The sequence below is a fragment of the Knufia obscura genome (genome assembly GCF_036327395.1).
Source record: "Knufia obscura strain CCFEE 5817 isolate CBS 148926 chromosome Unknown scaffold_3, whole genome shotgun sequence".
NCBI classification, from domain to species: domain Eukaryota; kingdom Fungi; phylum Ascomycota; class Eurotiomycetes; order Chaetothyriales; family Trichomeriaceae; genus Knufia; species Knufia obscura.
The window spans coordinates 1540980-1556154 of NW_027042689.1; the positions used below are offsets into that span (position 1 = coordinate 1540980).

At 51.7% G+C, this 15175-nt stretch overlaps 5 protein-coding genes across 5 annotated transcripts; 4 read left to right on the forward strand and 1 right to left on the reverse strand.

Annotated features, from left to right (window-relative positions):
- Positions 1-1131: 1131 nt before the first annotated feature.
- Positions 1132-2004, forward strand: PMZ80_003637 (uncharacterized protein; the record flags this gene model as incomplete). The annotated part of the gene is made up of 2 exons (XM_064872066.1): positions 1132-1140; positions 1462-2004. The coding sequence occupies 2 exons, from the start codon at positions 1132-1134 to the stop codon at positions 2002-2004; spliced, it is 552 nt and encodes a 183-aa protein (XP_064732446.1).
- Positions 2005-2411: 407 nt separating this feature from the next.
- PMZ80_003638 (uncharacterized protein) lies at positions 2412-4311 on the forward strand (the record flags this gene model as incomplete). The annotated part of the gene is made up of 2 exons (XM_064872067.1): positions 2412-2448; positions 2585-4311. 2 exons carry the CDS (start codon positions 2412-2414, stop codon positions 4309-4311), a joined length of 1764 nt encoding a protein of 587 aa, XP_064732447.1.
- Positions 4312-4532: 221 nt separating this feature from the next.
- On the reverse strand, positions 4533-6274 carry PMZ80_003639 (uncharacterized protein; the record flags this gene model as incomplete). Its single annotated transcript, XM_064872068.1, has 4 exons — positions 4533-5335; positions 5573-5613; positions 5662-5992; positions 6079-6274. The coding sequence occupies 4 exons, from the start codon at positions 6272-6274 to the stop codon at positions 4533-4535; spliced, it is 1371 nt and encodes a 456-aa protein (XP_064732448.1).
- Positions 6275-7045: 771 nt separating this feature from the next.
- Positions 7046-10090, forward strand: PMZ80_003640 (uncharacterized protein; the record flags this gene model as incomplete). Its single annotated transcript, XM_064872069.1, has 1 exon — positions 7046-10090. One exon carries the CDS (start codon positions 7046-7048, stop codon positions 10088-10090), a length of 3045 nt encoding a protein of 1014 aa, XP_064732449.1.
- A 3097-nt stretch (positions 10091-13187) lies between these two features.
- PCL1 (PHO85 cyclin-1) lies at positions 13188-14594 on the forward strand (the record flags this gene model as incomplete). The annotated part of the gene is made up of 1 exon (XM_064872070.1): positions 13188-14594. The coding sequence occupies one exon, from the start codon at positions 13188-13190 to the stop codon at positions 14592-14594; it is 1407 nt and encodes a 468-aa protein (XP_064732450.1).
- Positions 14595-15175: the final 581 nt, after the last annotated feature.

The following is a 15175-nucleotide window of genomic DNA, read 5'->3' on the forward strand; positions in this document are numbered from 1 at the left end:
GACGCCACCGGGACCTTCTATAGCTCAGAGTGACCTTCGGCATCTCCGCGTTCTTCGGTATCAGAGACTCTGGAATCCCTGGATCGGTGTTGCCTTCGCTCCTCATACTGTTGATCTCAGCAGGTCGCCATTGCAGCAGATTTTGCATGGATGGCTTTCGTCGCCAGGTGCTCTTGAAGGAAACAGTTGGCTGGCAGCACGACGCGTAAGACACCAGTGCCAAGAACTGCCATGGGTTAGCGCGTTTTCCCAGTCTGGTTTGGAGCTCACAACACCACGAGCTTACAGCTTCGCGCCTTCTCCTTTCTGATGCATGGTCGCGCTGCAGATACAACTTGAATGTTTCGACAGAAGCTTGGATCATTCCGCTTCCGCCGTGAGGTACAGTAGTACCAACTCAATTGCACAACGCTAAAACCCTGCCGAACAGGGCTCGCTTCAATGGCGGGATCTGCTCCTTCTCACTTTTGCATCTGGAGATCCTATGTAAGTCGAAGCAAGCAAGCAAGCACAAGGTAAGATGTTCAGCGCACTTGCCATGCTCATGGTTAAGTCATCAAGACGCCCTGTGAGGCCGAAACTCTCCAAAAGTAAAGCGGCTATGGGTCCTCAGTGTTGGGCTACCCAAGCTCGATGAAGCACAATGAATGGGCTGTGGTTGCTTCATCTGAGCACATTGCAATGAAGCAGAAGTACCCAGCCCTGTGCTCGCATCGATATAAAATACCCATCATTTTTCAACAACATTGGGCTCGGTGAAAAGTGTAACCGCCCCAAGCTGTTCGTGGATACGCGGCAACAATATCCATCCAAACTTCCAAACCGTACAGCGATCAGGACTGTTCATACCAGCGCCGTGATGATACCATTGGAAAACAGTATATTACTTATCCATTGACTTAAGATTATAGTTCTCAGAAGCAATGTCAGCGCCCGGGAACGCCGCAGCTTCCATGAGTTGATTTACACCTATGTCTTCCAGCACCGATCACATGGTTCAACCACACAAGGAACGACCGGCTTCGCCTCCCCTGAGGTTTCTTGCTACAGGAGCTCTTTTGCATCAAGGTTCCAGGCCAACGTGACGGTGAACTATCATTCGAGTGCACAATACAACTTCACTGGCCGAACATGGCGCACGTTTCATACAGGGCGGGGAGTCAGGCTACAGCTGGTTCATTGTGGGCAACAGAATAAAACTACAATGGGCCGAGAGCCATGTGGGCCTCACTGTCTAACAGAAGTCATGATTGATGTTTGCTACTCCCATAGGACAATACTTGCCCCAAAGCAAGTTAGACAACACTATCAAGTATGGTGCACGACAGTCTTCACCCCTTGAAAGAATTTTCCTCTTTGTGATGACCTCCAATACAAGCTTTCCAGGATCTGCTTTTCATGAAGTACCAACATCGCTCACTTCGGTGCGGCAGCACGGTACAATTGAGACCATCTCGGCAGATTCCAAGCAAGGCAACCCATACCCGCATCAAGATCAACGGCCATACCGCTATGAGTGATCAAGCGGCAGCACGTACACGCGATGGTACCTTCGACGATGATCGAGACCTGACAGAATGGCATGATACCGAAACACCTAGCGATTACCAGCATGATATAGTCACAGCGACCACAGCAATTGAGATCATGGCGAAACATTTCCATTGCAGCCAAACATACCTTTCAAACCAGAAAGACCAACTCCATAGAAGCAAGACTGGCCCGAAGAAGACCAACAATCAGCAGCTCAACAACCATTCCTCGGCATACAGCACGCAGGATATCGGAAGCCGATATCAAAACCACAGAGCGAATGGCCTCGGTGGTGATGAGAACTGGCGAAGTGAAGCAGTACATTTGAAAAGCTTGGCGAACCTAGCAGCATTGGTGGAGGAGAAGGATGGAAAGGGTGAGGATTACTTGACGACGGTGTTTGTCAACGGTAGCTCAGAGGACAAGCTCGAGCGTTCGCAGGCGTCGACGATTCAGTCTCTGAAAAGATGAACAGAAAGCAAAGCAGGACATGTTAGTTGAGGCCGTTGTACAAGCGGTCACGGGTGGTTCGGAAGGAATTACAAGACCTCATCATGTTTGGCGAACAACCTCTTTTCGAGCTCTAGCTAGAATATCGTCGTTGGAAGGCGCATCTCATGTGTGCTGGAACAAGCGGCAAAGCGGATTCGCCGGTCGTACCCCGTACAGCCGAGGTCCAATAGTACCCGGACTCGTCCCCACAGTCCCCGGATACCGCATAACAGTATTTGCTTCGAGAAGGTCTGCATTTTTCGAGAATCAGGATCGGTTGCTCATTCTTGAATTGTTGAGCCTCTCGGTAATTGTGCTACATCTTCAGTCTCAGCTTCCGGTAATTGTAAGCTTCGTTCTTTCAGCGGACAGCAAGCAAGTCAAACATGACAATCTGGAGAAGTCCGCACGCGGACCTTGACAGTAAGTTTCACAATTTTATTCTGTAGGGACACGCGAGCAGTGTGCAACAATTCACGCGATAATGAGCCTCCAAAAGCTGTAACAACAGGCAACGAGGAGCTGCGGAACCATGGCCGCTGACATTTTCGATCTCTAGTCCCAACCAATGTAACCACATACGAGCACTTCTTCGAAAACAACCCCTCGCTATCAGGAGCCTATGAGAACGCCATCACAAAAGAGCGCCTATCCTTCAAGGACGTCAAACGGAGAGCTGAGCTCCTGAGCACTATCTTCGTCCGTGATTATGGCCTCCAACCAGGCCAAACCGTCAGCCTCTTCTCCGGCAACTCAGTATGGTACCCCGTCGGCGTCTGGGCCACTATCCGAGCCGGAGGTCGCGTCAACGGCGCCTCACCAGCCTACACCCTCGACGAAACGATCCACGCCCTCAAAACAGCCGACACCAAAATCCTCCTAACCCTCCCCTCCTCCCTCCCAATCGCAAGCAAAGCAGCATCAGCAGTCGGCATCCCGCAATCCCACATCCTCCTCCTCGAAGGCACATCCCCCGGTATCCACGGCATTCAACAGCTCCTGTCCTCCGCCGAGAGCAACCCACCCCCCATAACCCCAACCTACCGCATCCCCCCAACCGAAACCAACAAATCCATCTGCGGCTACCTAAACTTCTCCTCCGGCACCACCGGCCTCCCCAAAGCCGTAATGCTCTCCCACCACAACATAATAGCGCAATGCCACCAACTCCGCCAACTGCAGGTCCTCGCTGCCACCGAACCAGCCACCCCACAACACCCAAACGGCCTCCCACCCTACCGCATCCTCGCCGTCATGCCCCTCTTCCACATCACCGGCCTAGTCCGCTTCGTCTCCTACCCAGTCTTCATGTCCGGTCTCTCCGTCATGCTGCCCCAATTCACCCTCTCCTCCATGCTGCAAAGCATAATCACCTACAAAATCGAGGAACTGATTCTCGTGCCTCCAATCCTAATCCGTCTAGTCCAGGACCCAGCCGTGACGCCCTACCTCGCCGATCTACAACGCACCGTGAAGAGATGGAGCAGTGGGTCAGCCCCAATCGCGCCCGAAGTCATCAAGGCTCTCCAGCGGAAGTTCCCCGACACTGGCTTCCGACAGGGCTACGGCGCGACAGAGAGCACGGCTTGTATCTCGGCGCATCCGCCCAGCCACTTCGACTATAAGTATGCGCATACGGGGGGCAAGTTGGTCGCGAACACGATCGCGAAGGTAGTGGCGCTTGCGGCGCCGACGGCGGAGCCGTTGACGGGTGAGGCTGATGAGGAGATCCTGCTTGGGCCGGGGGAGACGGGGGAGATTTGTGCACGGGGACCACAGATTGCGATGGGGTATTTGAATAATCCTGCTGCGACGAGGGAGACGTTTGATAAGGATGGGTTTCTGCATACGGGGGATGTGGGGTATATTGATGATGAGGGCTTGATTGTTATTAGCGATCGGATTAAGGAGATGATTAAGGTGAAAGGGCAACAGGTTGCGCCTGCGGAGCTGGAGGATTTACTGCTTGGTCATGAGTTGGTGGAGGATTGTGCTGTTATTGGTGTTAGGGACGATTATAGCGGTGAGGTGCCAAAAGCGTTTGTTGTGCTCAGTAATCAGAAGGGCGCGGGTGAAGATGCTGGCAGGCGGTTGATGGAGTATGTGAAGAGTAAGAAGGTAGCGTATAAGCGTGTAAGAGAGATCGAGTTTGTGGATGCTGTGCCGAAGAGTGCAACTGGAAAACTTTTAAGACGGGTGTTGAAGGGGTGGGAGAGGGGCGAGGATGCCAATAGAAAGAAGGGCATCGTAGTGCGAGAACAGGAGAGGGAAAGGCCGAAGCTTTAGACGAAAATTTGAAATGGGTAGATATAGCGATAGACCCGGACCTCGTTACGCCTAGCATCTACTGCTATCCTCCACTTTCCTGCTTCACCATGAGGCCGCTGTCCTCGTTTTTGATCGCAAACTCCATGCTAATTCATGCTGACGAAAATGCAATGGGTATCATAGTCGCTAGTCGTAATTCGTGTCATCTCAAAAGCCGCCTCTTCCTCATAATCGATCACTTATCCCCTGTCTGTGAGTCCGAACCCCAGGCTGTCAACCTCATCACCGAGTGTCTTGTTGCTCAATTGCATCTCGTCGTACTTCTTTGTCAACTGCGCGCAATCTTCGCGAGTTTTGGTCAACGTGCTAAGGAGATTTTCTCGAGTACCTCGTAGTGCATCGTGTACTTTTATTTCGATATCAGACAAGGTGGCTGCTGGTGTAAGGGAGGAGAGGTCGGCTTGTTGGGCTTTGTCGCTTGTCCGTGGTGTGAGGACTGTTTGCTCCTTCACTCCCATCGGTGCTTCAGAGCCTTGCACATTCTCGAGGTGCACGTTGTTTTCGCTCCCAACCTTTATGCCTTCGGAGAGAGGTTGGACTGAGTTACAGATCCATACTGATGTGGTGGGGTCACAGAGCGACCAACGTGGGTTGCAGCTGTCCCACCAAGACCGCGATCTGGGGTTGTATGACGGCCCTCGGCTTCTTGCTTCGTTGTTGACTCGAGATTCACTGGGTTCTGGTCTTCCTCTGGTTTCAGAGTCGTCTGGCTCGACAGAGGCTCCGTCTCCACTACCAGTGCTTGCACTGCTTCGGTTGTCTGCGGTGCTTGCGGCATCGGAGGTAGAACCGCGTCTCCTCTCTGTGGTATGTTTGCTCGACTGGTCATTGCCATCATCTGTTTTCGTTTCGACACCAGCCACTGTGCCCTGATTCGATGAAGTTGACTTGTGTCGTGAGTCGTGAGCAGCAGGTGCTTTCTTTTGCGAATTGACTTCATTCTCCGTCTCAGAGTCGCTGCTCGTATCCCATAAGCTACGTACTGTTCTAAGTCAGCAATGTTAGCATATGGTGAAGCATAATGCTGAAAAGGAAGTTGGTCGCTGTCGTTGATCGTTTTCATAAGCTGCGTTGGGTCTGCGCGGGAGGGCCTCGGGAAAGAATCGGGATGGGATCGTCGTTGTATCGTGTCGAATCGATCGATCAGATTTTGCCCTCGGACGGGTCTGTGTGAGATTTGTGGGTATACGGCGACTAGACAATGGGGGAAGAGACATACCTTTTTGAGTCTTGTCGTCCTCAGTTGGAGGGAAGATGTGCCTGCGCATGTCAGTAGAGCGGATAAATCAGGCATTAGAGAGGACTAACGGCATAGCATCGTCATATGCATCAACGTCCTTTTGCATGAAGTTGCAAAAGATAACCTTTTCAATCTTCTGACCCTCGTCCTTGTTCAAGAAGGTCTTGACTTCGTCCAGAGCAGTCTCCGCAGCTTCATCACTAGGATAACCATAGATTCCAGTGGAGATAGCGCTAAACGCAATGCTCTTGCAGTCATTTTGAGCCGCAAGCTCGAGGGCGGTTCGGTAACAGCCTCGGAGGAGTGGCTCGGACTTCTGCTGCGAATCGTAGACGGGACCGACAGTATGGATGACCTTCTTGCACGGAAGATTGTAGGCATCAGTAATCTTTGCTGAGCCTGTCGCACAACCTTTCAGCGTACGACACTCGGCTAGCAGTTTGGGCCCGGCAGCTCGATGTATAGCTCCATCTACTCCCCCCCACCTAGCAGACTCGTGTTGGCAGCGTTGACGATTGCATCGACTTCGAGCTTGGTGATGTCGTATTGAATTGTGCAGATCTTGTCATTCTTTTCTTGGTTGGCTGCCTGTCCATTGCTGCTGGTCGTTGGCAGGATTCTGCCGCTTCGATAGAGCTGGGTAAGGGAGGGGATCGACGCGAGCTTCTTCAATGAAGCCATGATAGGACGACTAAGACCCGGACTCAGCGAGTAGTGGGTATGAACAGGAAAGCTGTTACTGCGGTAAGGCCGGCAGTTATACGCGTTAAACACTGTAGAGAGTATCAACATCATAAACGAATGCGGTGCGGGACTGGTTCCTGCCTTACGGCCTCATCGTCGCTAACAATGACGTACTTAAGCAGGAACAGCTGACTAAGAAGCTGGTGCCTACTCTACCTTAACCGTCCTTGGCAGGAACATCCCTCATATCATTACCTTATGCCGTTTCGTCTTTCATCCTTGTCACCGTTCATGCAACAATCACATTGGATGACTATATAGCTAATCACCAGTAGGTCTGACGTCGCCACTTGCACTTTCTCATGCTACATTGGGTTGAGATCTCAATGTTTACACGAGTGGTATGAAAGACATCTGGACATTTGCCCGTCATAGTGAGCAGAAGTGCTGGAAAGCGGTAGGCAGCCATAGCAAGCTAGCACTTCTGCAGTGATAAAAACAACATTGAGCAGACTTAACCACGACAGAATGCTATCAAGAGATAATGTGTTTCATCATGTTTACAAGACGCTTAGCTGCATTGTTGCCTGGCTGGTCCCCAGACATAAAAGATCACCCCCTCTTGCTGTGCAACCATCCCTCTTCCCTCACCACACCTGCTCCATCTAATCTCGCAGCCGCTACCACTAATATCAAGAGATCATACCTCCAGAGCGCACCCCGTTCACTAAGTCGATCTAGTCCTTGTCGATCCCGATATACCACAAAATGCACGGTCCCAGATATGAGTCGTCCTCTCAACCTCTCTGTGGTTGCTGGTTCATACTTCCAGCTGAATTCAGAGCCGGAAAGTGCTATCTACCTCAAGTCGCTCTCGAATCACATACCACAATCCTAGCAACCACCTCGAAGACAGTCTTACACCAAACGTTCGTCAACCCGCGCAAAGAAGCCCTCAAAGAGGTCTCATATACCTTTCCGCTTTACGATGGGGTCAGCGTTGCGGGCTTCAAATGCACAGTCGCGGGTCGGATCATCGTCGGTATGGTGAAAGAGCGAAATCAAGCTCGAGCAGAGTACCAGGAAGCTATTGATAAAGGCCAAACAGCTGGTCTCCTCGAGCAAACTATTGACGCAGCAGACGTCTTCACAACCTCGATCGGCAACGTGCCCGCTGGAGAGAAGCTTCTGGTCGAGATAACTTATCTCGGAGAGCTCAAGAACGACGCAGAGACAGATGGCGCTCGATTCACAATCCCTACTCAGATTGCACCTCGTTATGGGACGCAGTCCGCTAGCTTCAATACCGGCATACCAGCGAGCGACAGCACAGGAATGAAGATCACTGTGGATGTCGCGTTGGAAACAGGTGTCTCTATTCGAGGCATACAGTCACCAAGTCACCCTATAGCAGTCACGATGGGACGGACGAGCACAATGGTGGAGGACGACGACAGCTTTGAGAACAACCTGGGTTCCTCCACGCTTGCCCTTGGTAGCACTGAGCTCGATAAGGACTTCGTTGTCGTGATATCGGCCAAGGGTCAGGACATTCCGCGAGCGCTGCTAGAAACACACCCGAGCCTACCTAATCAGCGAGCATTGATGGCCTCACTTGTACCGAAGTTCAACATCCCGAGTGGTCACCCAGAGATCGTGTTCGTTGTTGACCGAAGTGGAAGCATGAACGGAAAGATGCATCTCGTCATCGAAGCCATGAAAGTCTTCCTCAAGTCCTTACCTGTCAGCGTGAAATTTAATATCTGCAGCTTTGGCAGTAGACACACGTTCCTTTTCGAGAAGAGTAAAACATACGACGCGGCCAGTCTAGAGGCAGCAATGGCTCACCTAGACCCACGTACGTTCGGCGCCGGTTACGGAGGCACAGAAATGATTCAGCCACTCAATGCGGTTCTGGAGCGACGATACAAAGATTTGCCTCTGGAAGTCATGCTTCTGACAGATGGCGAGATCTGGAACCAAGATTTCCTATTCGGTATGGTCAACAAGGCGAGCGGTGGAAATGCTCGCTTCTTCACGCTCGGCGTGGGGTCATCCGCATCGTCGTCTCTTGTGGAGGGTATTGCTAGGGCTGGTCGAGGCTTTTCTCAATGGGTAAATGACGGCGAGAGGATCGACAAGAGACTGGTGCGCATGCTGAAAGGTGCCTTGACACCACACATCAAGTACAAGCTCGAAGTCAAGTATGTCGCTGCTCCAGATTCTGATGACGATGATTTCGAGATCGTCGAATCTTTCGACAAGAGCATGAAATTGGTCGCCAATGAGAACACCACAACATCCACAGCGATAGAATCCGGATCGGTCAAGCAAGAAAAGAGAAAGGTATCTCTGTTTGATGCCGAGGCCAAAGACGAACCGACAAACCCTGCTGCTGGCAGATACGATCATTTACCCTCGATCGCCATCCCAAATGTCCTTCAGGTTCCTCACCAGCTGCCTGAACTCTACTCACATAGTCGATCTACCGTCTACCTGCTCCTGGGATCTGGTGCACCCCAGCGTATGCCAACCTCGGTTACGCTCCGCGGTACATCCGACCACGGCGACCTTGAGCTTGAAATCCCAGTTCAGGACGTCGGTACAGGAAGCACTATCCACCAGCTCGCAGCAAAGAAAGCAATGCAAGATCTGGAAGAAGGTCGAGGTTGGCTCGAAGAGGCACAGGCTGCTGGTGGCAAAACACTCAAGTCACAAAATGAAGGCTCCTGGGACCTCATAGTCGAGCGAGAAGCTGTGCGACTAGGCACGACTTTCCAGGTTGGGGGCAAATTCTGCTCCTTCGTTGCCATTGACGAGGATGAAAAGGACATTGTTGCTTCGGAAGGACAAGCTTCGCCGTCACCTTTGCAGCAGCACCAGATGTCACTCATGCTTTTGGAGCAGCAGAACAAGAAGCGAAAAATGATGGCAAGAGCAGCACCTCAAACACAATACTTTGCGATGTCTGCAGTAGCGCCTCCACCCTCAGGCGCCAGTCTCTTTGGCAGCAGTGGCGTCAGTCATGAATATAGAGAATCTCCTTCCACCAACCGTGTCGCCGCTCAGGGCACGCTCGCTGCTCAATCCGGTCCACGTTCTAGCTTTATCCACCCGCAACGCCAGAACTCACAAATGTCACAAGTGCAAATGCCGCAAATGCAAATGAGACAACAACAGGCCCCCAGCGGAAGTGGTCTGTTCAGCTCCTCCACCAGCTTTTATATGACTCCAGCCAATGCACCTCCGCCTGCTCAATTTGACCCAGCGACTCTTGCGCAAGTCCAGCAGCAGGCGTCGCTAGCTGCCGCTGGGCCTCTGGGGCAGTCCACCGGCGGTCTCTTGAGCCTCGACGTTGACGCCTGCCTCAGCAGACCCGCAGTTGCTCCAGTGGGCATCCCGTCGAATGGACTAAACGCCAAGGCTGAGGAATTCGTCCCGACTAGAGTCGACGCCCTTGCGCCCCTCGAAAAGATGCAGAAGCTCATAGACCTTCAGACTTTCTCGGGCAGCTGGACAGTCTCGGATGACTTGCTGGCTATCTTATCCCACGACGCTGTTACACCATTCAAGTCAGCTGCTGATGTAGAACACGCTGTTGGTGAAAAGGGCGCTGCAATGGACAAAGACGCCATGGCCACGGTGCTTGCTGTCGCTTGGCTTGAGGCCGTCATGAGTGACGAGGAGGACGTTTGGGAAATGGTTGTTGAGAAGGCTAAAGCCTGGTTGCAGGGCAATATTGGCAATGGAGAGGAGGTCAAGAAGCTGGTTGAGGGGTGTAAGGGACTGTGGAAGGTCGAGTTATGCAGCTGAACGGCCGACGAAATACGGGATGTCCGATATGAGCTTCGATGATTGATCATATGACGATTTATGAAACGAGGACATGAATATGGTATACCCTGGGATGAATCAGTGACTGCACTGTTTGGCGTGACAATTGCTTGAAGGTCGAGCACTCCATAGATAGCAAGCAAGGATGAGATACAACTACACCAAAATGCACCGCTACGAGTGCTTCCTGCCATTGAGATAGTACGTCGTGGTTCGTTCTTCCTTTGCCGTTACAACCATACGCCACTTGCGCAGAAGAGACAAGCTAGGCACGTATCACCATACACAACTCATAATGAGCAGGTACGAAGGTCGAGACTTCCAGGTAGCACACAACCATAGCAGGTACACTCACGCAGGTACCTAGCCGCCGCCAACGGATATGCCGCTTCGTGATGGCCGACGCACCACATGGAGCAAGCGGCTCCTGAGCTCTGCATGCTCGTGGCACAAAACTCAGTCCCGTCAAGATGTCGCACTGCCGTGGCTGTGCAGCATCATGTTCGGCGTGCGCGTCGAGCTGTTTCGTGAAACATAACAATATGTAGATAGAGCCGCGGTAGTAGAGGAGATCAAGCGTGATATCAACTGTCTTACCACGAATGCTATACTAATGCCCTCAAGCCGCCCTTGACGCCTCCCGTCGATATCAATATCAAAGAGATGAAAGAGAGTCAAGATGCTATGTAATTTCCGAACGGGTAAAGATGAAATCGAAACCCTTTTGCCGATCTCCCGAACCCCGCTACAGATTGAGTTTAGATTTGCTTGGTTCACGTGATGCTCCTGCCGCTCAACGAACTGGCCGGCGCTTCAGCAGCGCTTACACAGCTGTTTATGCTGGCGGCAGTTTCATAGTATTCAAAGAATAAAATTGTTATTGAAGCGCACAGCGCGACATTGTACAGCATTGCTATCTCAAGACATGGCCAGATGAGGCTCCGTTTCAGGTCAAAATGTGTGGACCACGTGCTCTTAGCGACGATATGTTCTCGTCGGGATTAGGTCTCTGCATCGTGGACGTTCCCATGTTCGACGTTATCTTTTCAAAGCAATGTAATTTCGCGAGTAATACTGATCATGTGTACCGTGGTGAGGTGCTCATTGTTCTATGCGGCTTAATGACTCCCTTACTTGCGGCCGTCGGGATCAAATTTGCTTGATCAGCTGTCAAATTTTGCACGAGCAAGAGTAGCTGCAAGTCATGAGGTTGGATGTGTCAAGGACTGCACGAGCCCAACTGACGTGTCTGTCACGATGCTGGGTTGCTTGCAAGGTCACAACAGGCACATGAATGATCACACACTGTACTTGGGCAAAATGATTGTACAGGTACTCGAGTACAGGTGTCAAAGCTGTGAAGAGGGACACTTGACCAGTGCCTTGAGGAAGTTGTGGCTGTGACGCGGTTCCCTCGCAGTGGCCGCGCGAAAACCAAGCTGAAGGTCGTTTGTGATTGGTGGCATTGCCGACACTAAACCGCTTCGACACGAAGATCGTGGCCGTCCCGTGCCCAAGGCCTTGAGTTGGCTGGAGTTGGGCTGCGAATTGATGCCTGAGAATTCCTCGGCCACCCGAGTTTTCATCTCGAAACGCGTCCTATCAAGGGTCGTGCATCGAAAGTCGGTGATTGCCATCCAATGGAATGCTTATTGTCTGACCGCTGGATCTACATCGCGGCTTTTGGCCGCATTGTCCTTGCATCGAGAAAATCCTTCCTTGACAGCATCAATGAAGCTTGATGGCTGAAGCCCTTCACAGACTACTTATGCTGAAGTCACTACGCGACAAAGTAATCGGGTGTCAAACTCGAATGACTGTGTGACCATCTTCGGCTAGACACAGTGGCTTTACCCGTCCTCTAGAAATGGTTGGCACCTGATCAGGCATACTGGAAGCAGGAGCTACATGTCCAGAAATTGTACACATATACTTGGATACTGATACCTGTAGACGGTCGAAAGGAATGGTCAGGGGGTTTCCTGTTACATGCAAACACAAACCACGCATGTCTAGATCGAACATTGCATTTGAGGTTGTATCAGATGTCCAAATAACGAATGACGGGCTTGGGCAAAGGAACCGGGTTTCAAGGAGGTGTCGCCAGACTGACGCGAAAGAGCGATCCGCAGCCACAAAAAGCGCAGGAGACCAGCGGTTGGTGAACCCTTGCATCTGGCCAAGGCGTCGTACCTAGCGCTAACAGGGAGCCGCCACTGACTGAAACTGGTCCACTGACCTCCACATTTGCCAACCATCCATCTGGATCCCTTCCTGTCACCCAATCGTTGAGACCATCAGGCAATTCCTCCTGACTCGGCTCACGCGTCGCTTTGCCATGTAGCCCTTTCATGTCCATCTGTGGCCAGCGGATGAGCACTCAGCGAAACACCTGGCATGCAATTCTTATTTCCTGCAAGCGCTCGCTCATAGCCTTCTGGGGTAACTAATCATTCACCTTGCGTTCGTGTTCCAGAAGAATTACAACCTGAGCATTAAAAGGCTTCCTCTGCCTCACCACTTGGACTCTTGCTCGCCATCATCACAACTGTCGTCTGTGTCGACACCATTCACTCCCTCATCACGCCCAGATCCCGCTAATAATCGTCTCGAACGCCTCAAAGTTTCTCCTCCGCCTTTAGCGTACCGGCCTCCAAAATTACCAAACTGCTCGCTTCAGGGACTCGAACGCACCTTATTATCGTCGCCTATCCACTTAGCTGCAGGTCCTCGGCTCCCCGACCGACATCATACTAGAATACGAAGCGAACACTTCAGGAGGTTCAAAGCTGAAGCACATTCTCTCCTCATCAAGACGTTCTTTGACACAACAGAAGAAGCAGCGCTTCCTGGGCTACCTAGTCTTTTACTTGTCTTGACGGCAAGTTTCACTCTCTCAAAAGACCAGACGACATTCGTTACAGTCGTTCATCACAATTGCCTGCCGGACAGGGTATTGAAAAGTTCAGTCTCAGCTTCAGACATCAACACTTTTAATTCGTCACTATACAAGTGACACGATAGACTTATAACATTCACTTCCCACCAACAGCAGTCTACCAGCAATATGCCCACCATGAATGACACAAGCCGATCTATGAACCGAGCTGCCCTCGACGAATTCGTCCGCCAACCTGTCCGATCTTATATGATTCAGCACCTTGCCAGGCATGCTTCTCTGGTCATCCGATGTGAAGAGCCCACACAAGATGTACGGCTCCCTCTCACGCCCCCATCGACGCCGCCTCAGTCAGCAGCGGACTCGACACAGCCAGCACTACCTTCGCTTGAGCTCTTCATCCGATCTATCGTTCACAAGTCATCGGTCCAGGTGCCAACATTGATGACATCTCTAGTCTATCTTGCGCGGCTTCAGGCACGTCTGCCACCAGTTGCGAAGGGCATGCGGTGCACAGTACACCGCATCTTCTTGGCTTCTCTCATCCTGGCAGCGAAGAACCTGAACGACTCTAGCCCAAAGAACAAGCACTGGGCTCGATACACTACAGTGAAGGGTTTCGAAGGGTTTGGCTTTGCGCTACCGGAAGTGAACCTGATGGAACGACAACTTCTGTTCTTGCTTGACTGGGATACTCGAGTTACGGAGGATGACTTGTTTGAGCACTTCGAGCCATTCCTGGCTCCGATCCGGTTCCAGCTCCAGCTTGAGTATGAGAATTCCAGACTCAACGAGCAGAGACAGTGGTACGCGCAGGAGACCATCAATGACGTACGCGTGCCCAGATTACCAGCTCGAGCACAGACCCAGGAGATGCTTCCAACCCCTCCGAAGGTTCGATCGACAGGTATTTACGACTCTCCACAATCAATGGCTGGTGAGGATCTTCGACATGCCCGATCTGCAGGCTCAAGCGTCACGGCACCAGCTTCGACTAAGCGAAGAAATCACCATCATACTCGGGAACCATCGCCGCCATCGATCCGAGACCTGCCGCCGCTCGTCCACTCTGCGAAGTCCAGTGTTTCTTCAACAGGTCGGCACAGGCAGCAAGCAAGCACAGACTCCTCTGCTTCTCGATCATCATCGCTGGCACCGTCGTCTCGATCAAGTTCTGTCGCACCGTCAAGCAGATCTGCCGCAGCCAACACACCACAAACGCTCGGCTATTACGACAATGAGAACGTCACCTTCGCAATTGCGGATCAATATTATTCGCCGAACTCGTCGCATGTGCATGCTGCAGAGTACACTGGGCCAAGCTATTACTACGGGAAACCACAGGCTGTGCAGAGCATGAAGAACCTGCCTGCAATGGGCAACATCACTGCACTGCCAATGCCAGGCTCTGCTCGACCAGGCATGAAGGGTCACCAGGTCAGCTTCAACAACGACGGCCAGCAACCAAGCAAGAAGGTCAAGGCTGAACACAACAGCTCAGGCTCAGTGAGCAGCGTCGTGAGCAATTTCTGGAAGAACGCTACTGGTGGCTACCGGAGGCCAACCCAGACTGCTGTCGCTTGAGTTCAGAAGCTAGAATCATGCGTTCACGGCTGTCTGACTACGAATGTCTTTTACGTTTTTCTGCGTGCATGGCGATGGCGGGAACGGCGTCATCGTCCTCGGTGTCAGGATTGGTCTTGGTTATCTATGGGTCGTTGATCTCAGTCACTCGTTACGACAGCACGCAGCCGTGCTTGGGCATTTTATTGGGGCGTCGATCAGAACGAGCATGACATGAAATATGAGATCAATGATGCGGGTCATCTATGAAGGATAGATGTCCAATCATGATATCTATGTTAGCATTTAGCTATGAAAGAATCTAGCGAGAAAGCTATAATGATGTATGAATCAGACACTTTTCGAAGTTCAATAGCCTTTGCTCTTGCTTCTCTTCGGCTCTCCTTAGCTTTCTGTAGTCCCTTCCCCATATGAAAATCTAACTTTCTCACACGTGGAGTTACGAGTTGGTGTCGGAGACCAAATTCTCCTTACCTTTTTGGTAATGGTGTGACACTGGGATGCAGGGGTTTCGAGCAGCAGGACTCCTTCAAGCTACAGACTCGGAGCTGGCCAGTCTTGGATCTGGTACCGAATCATCA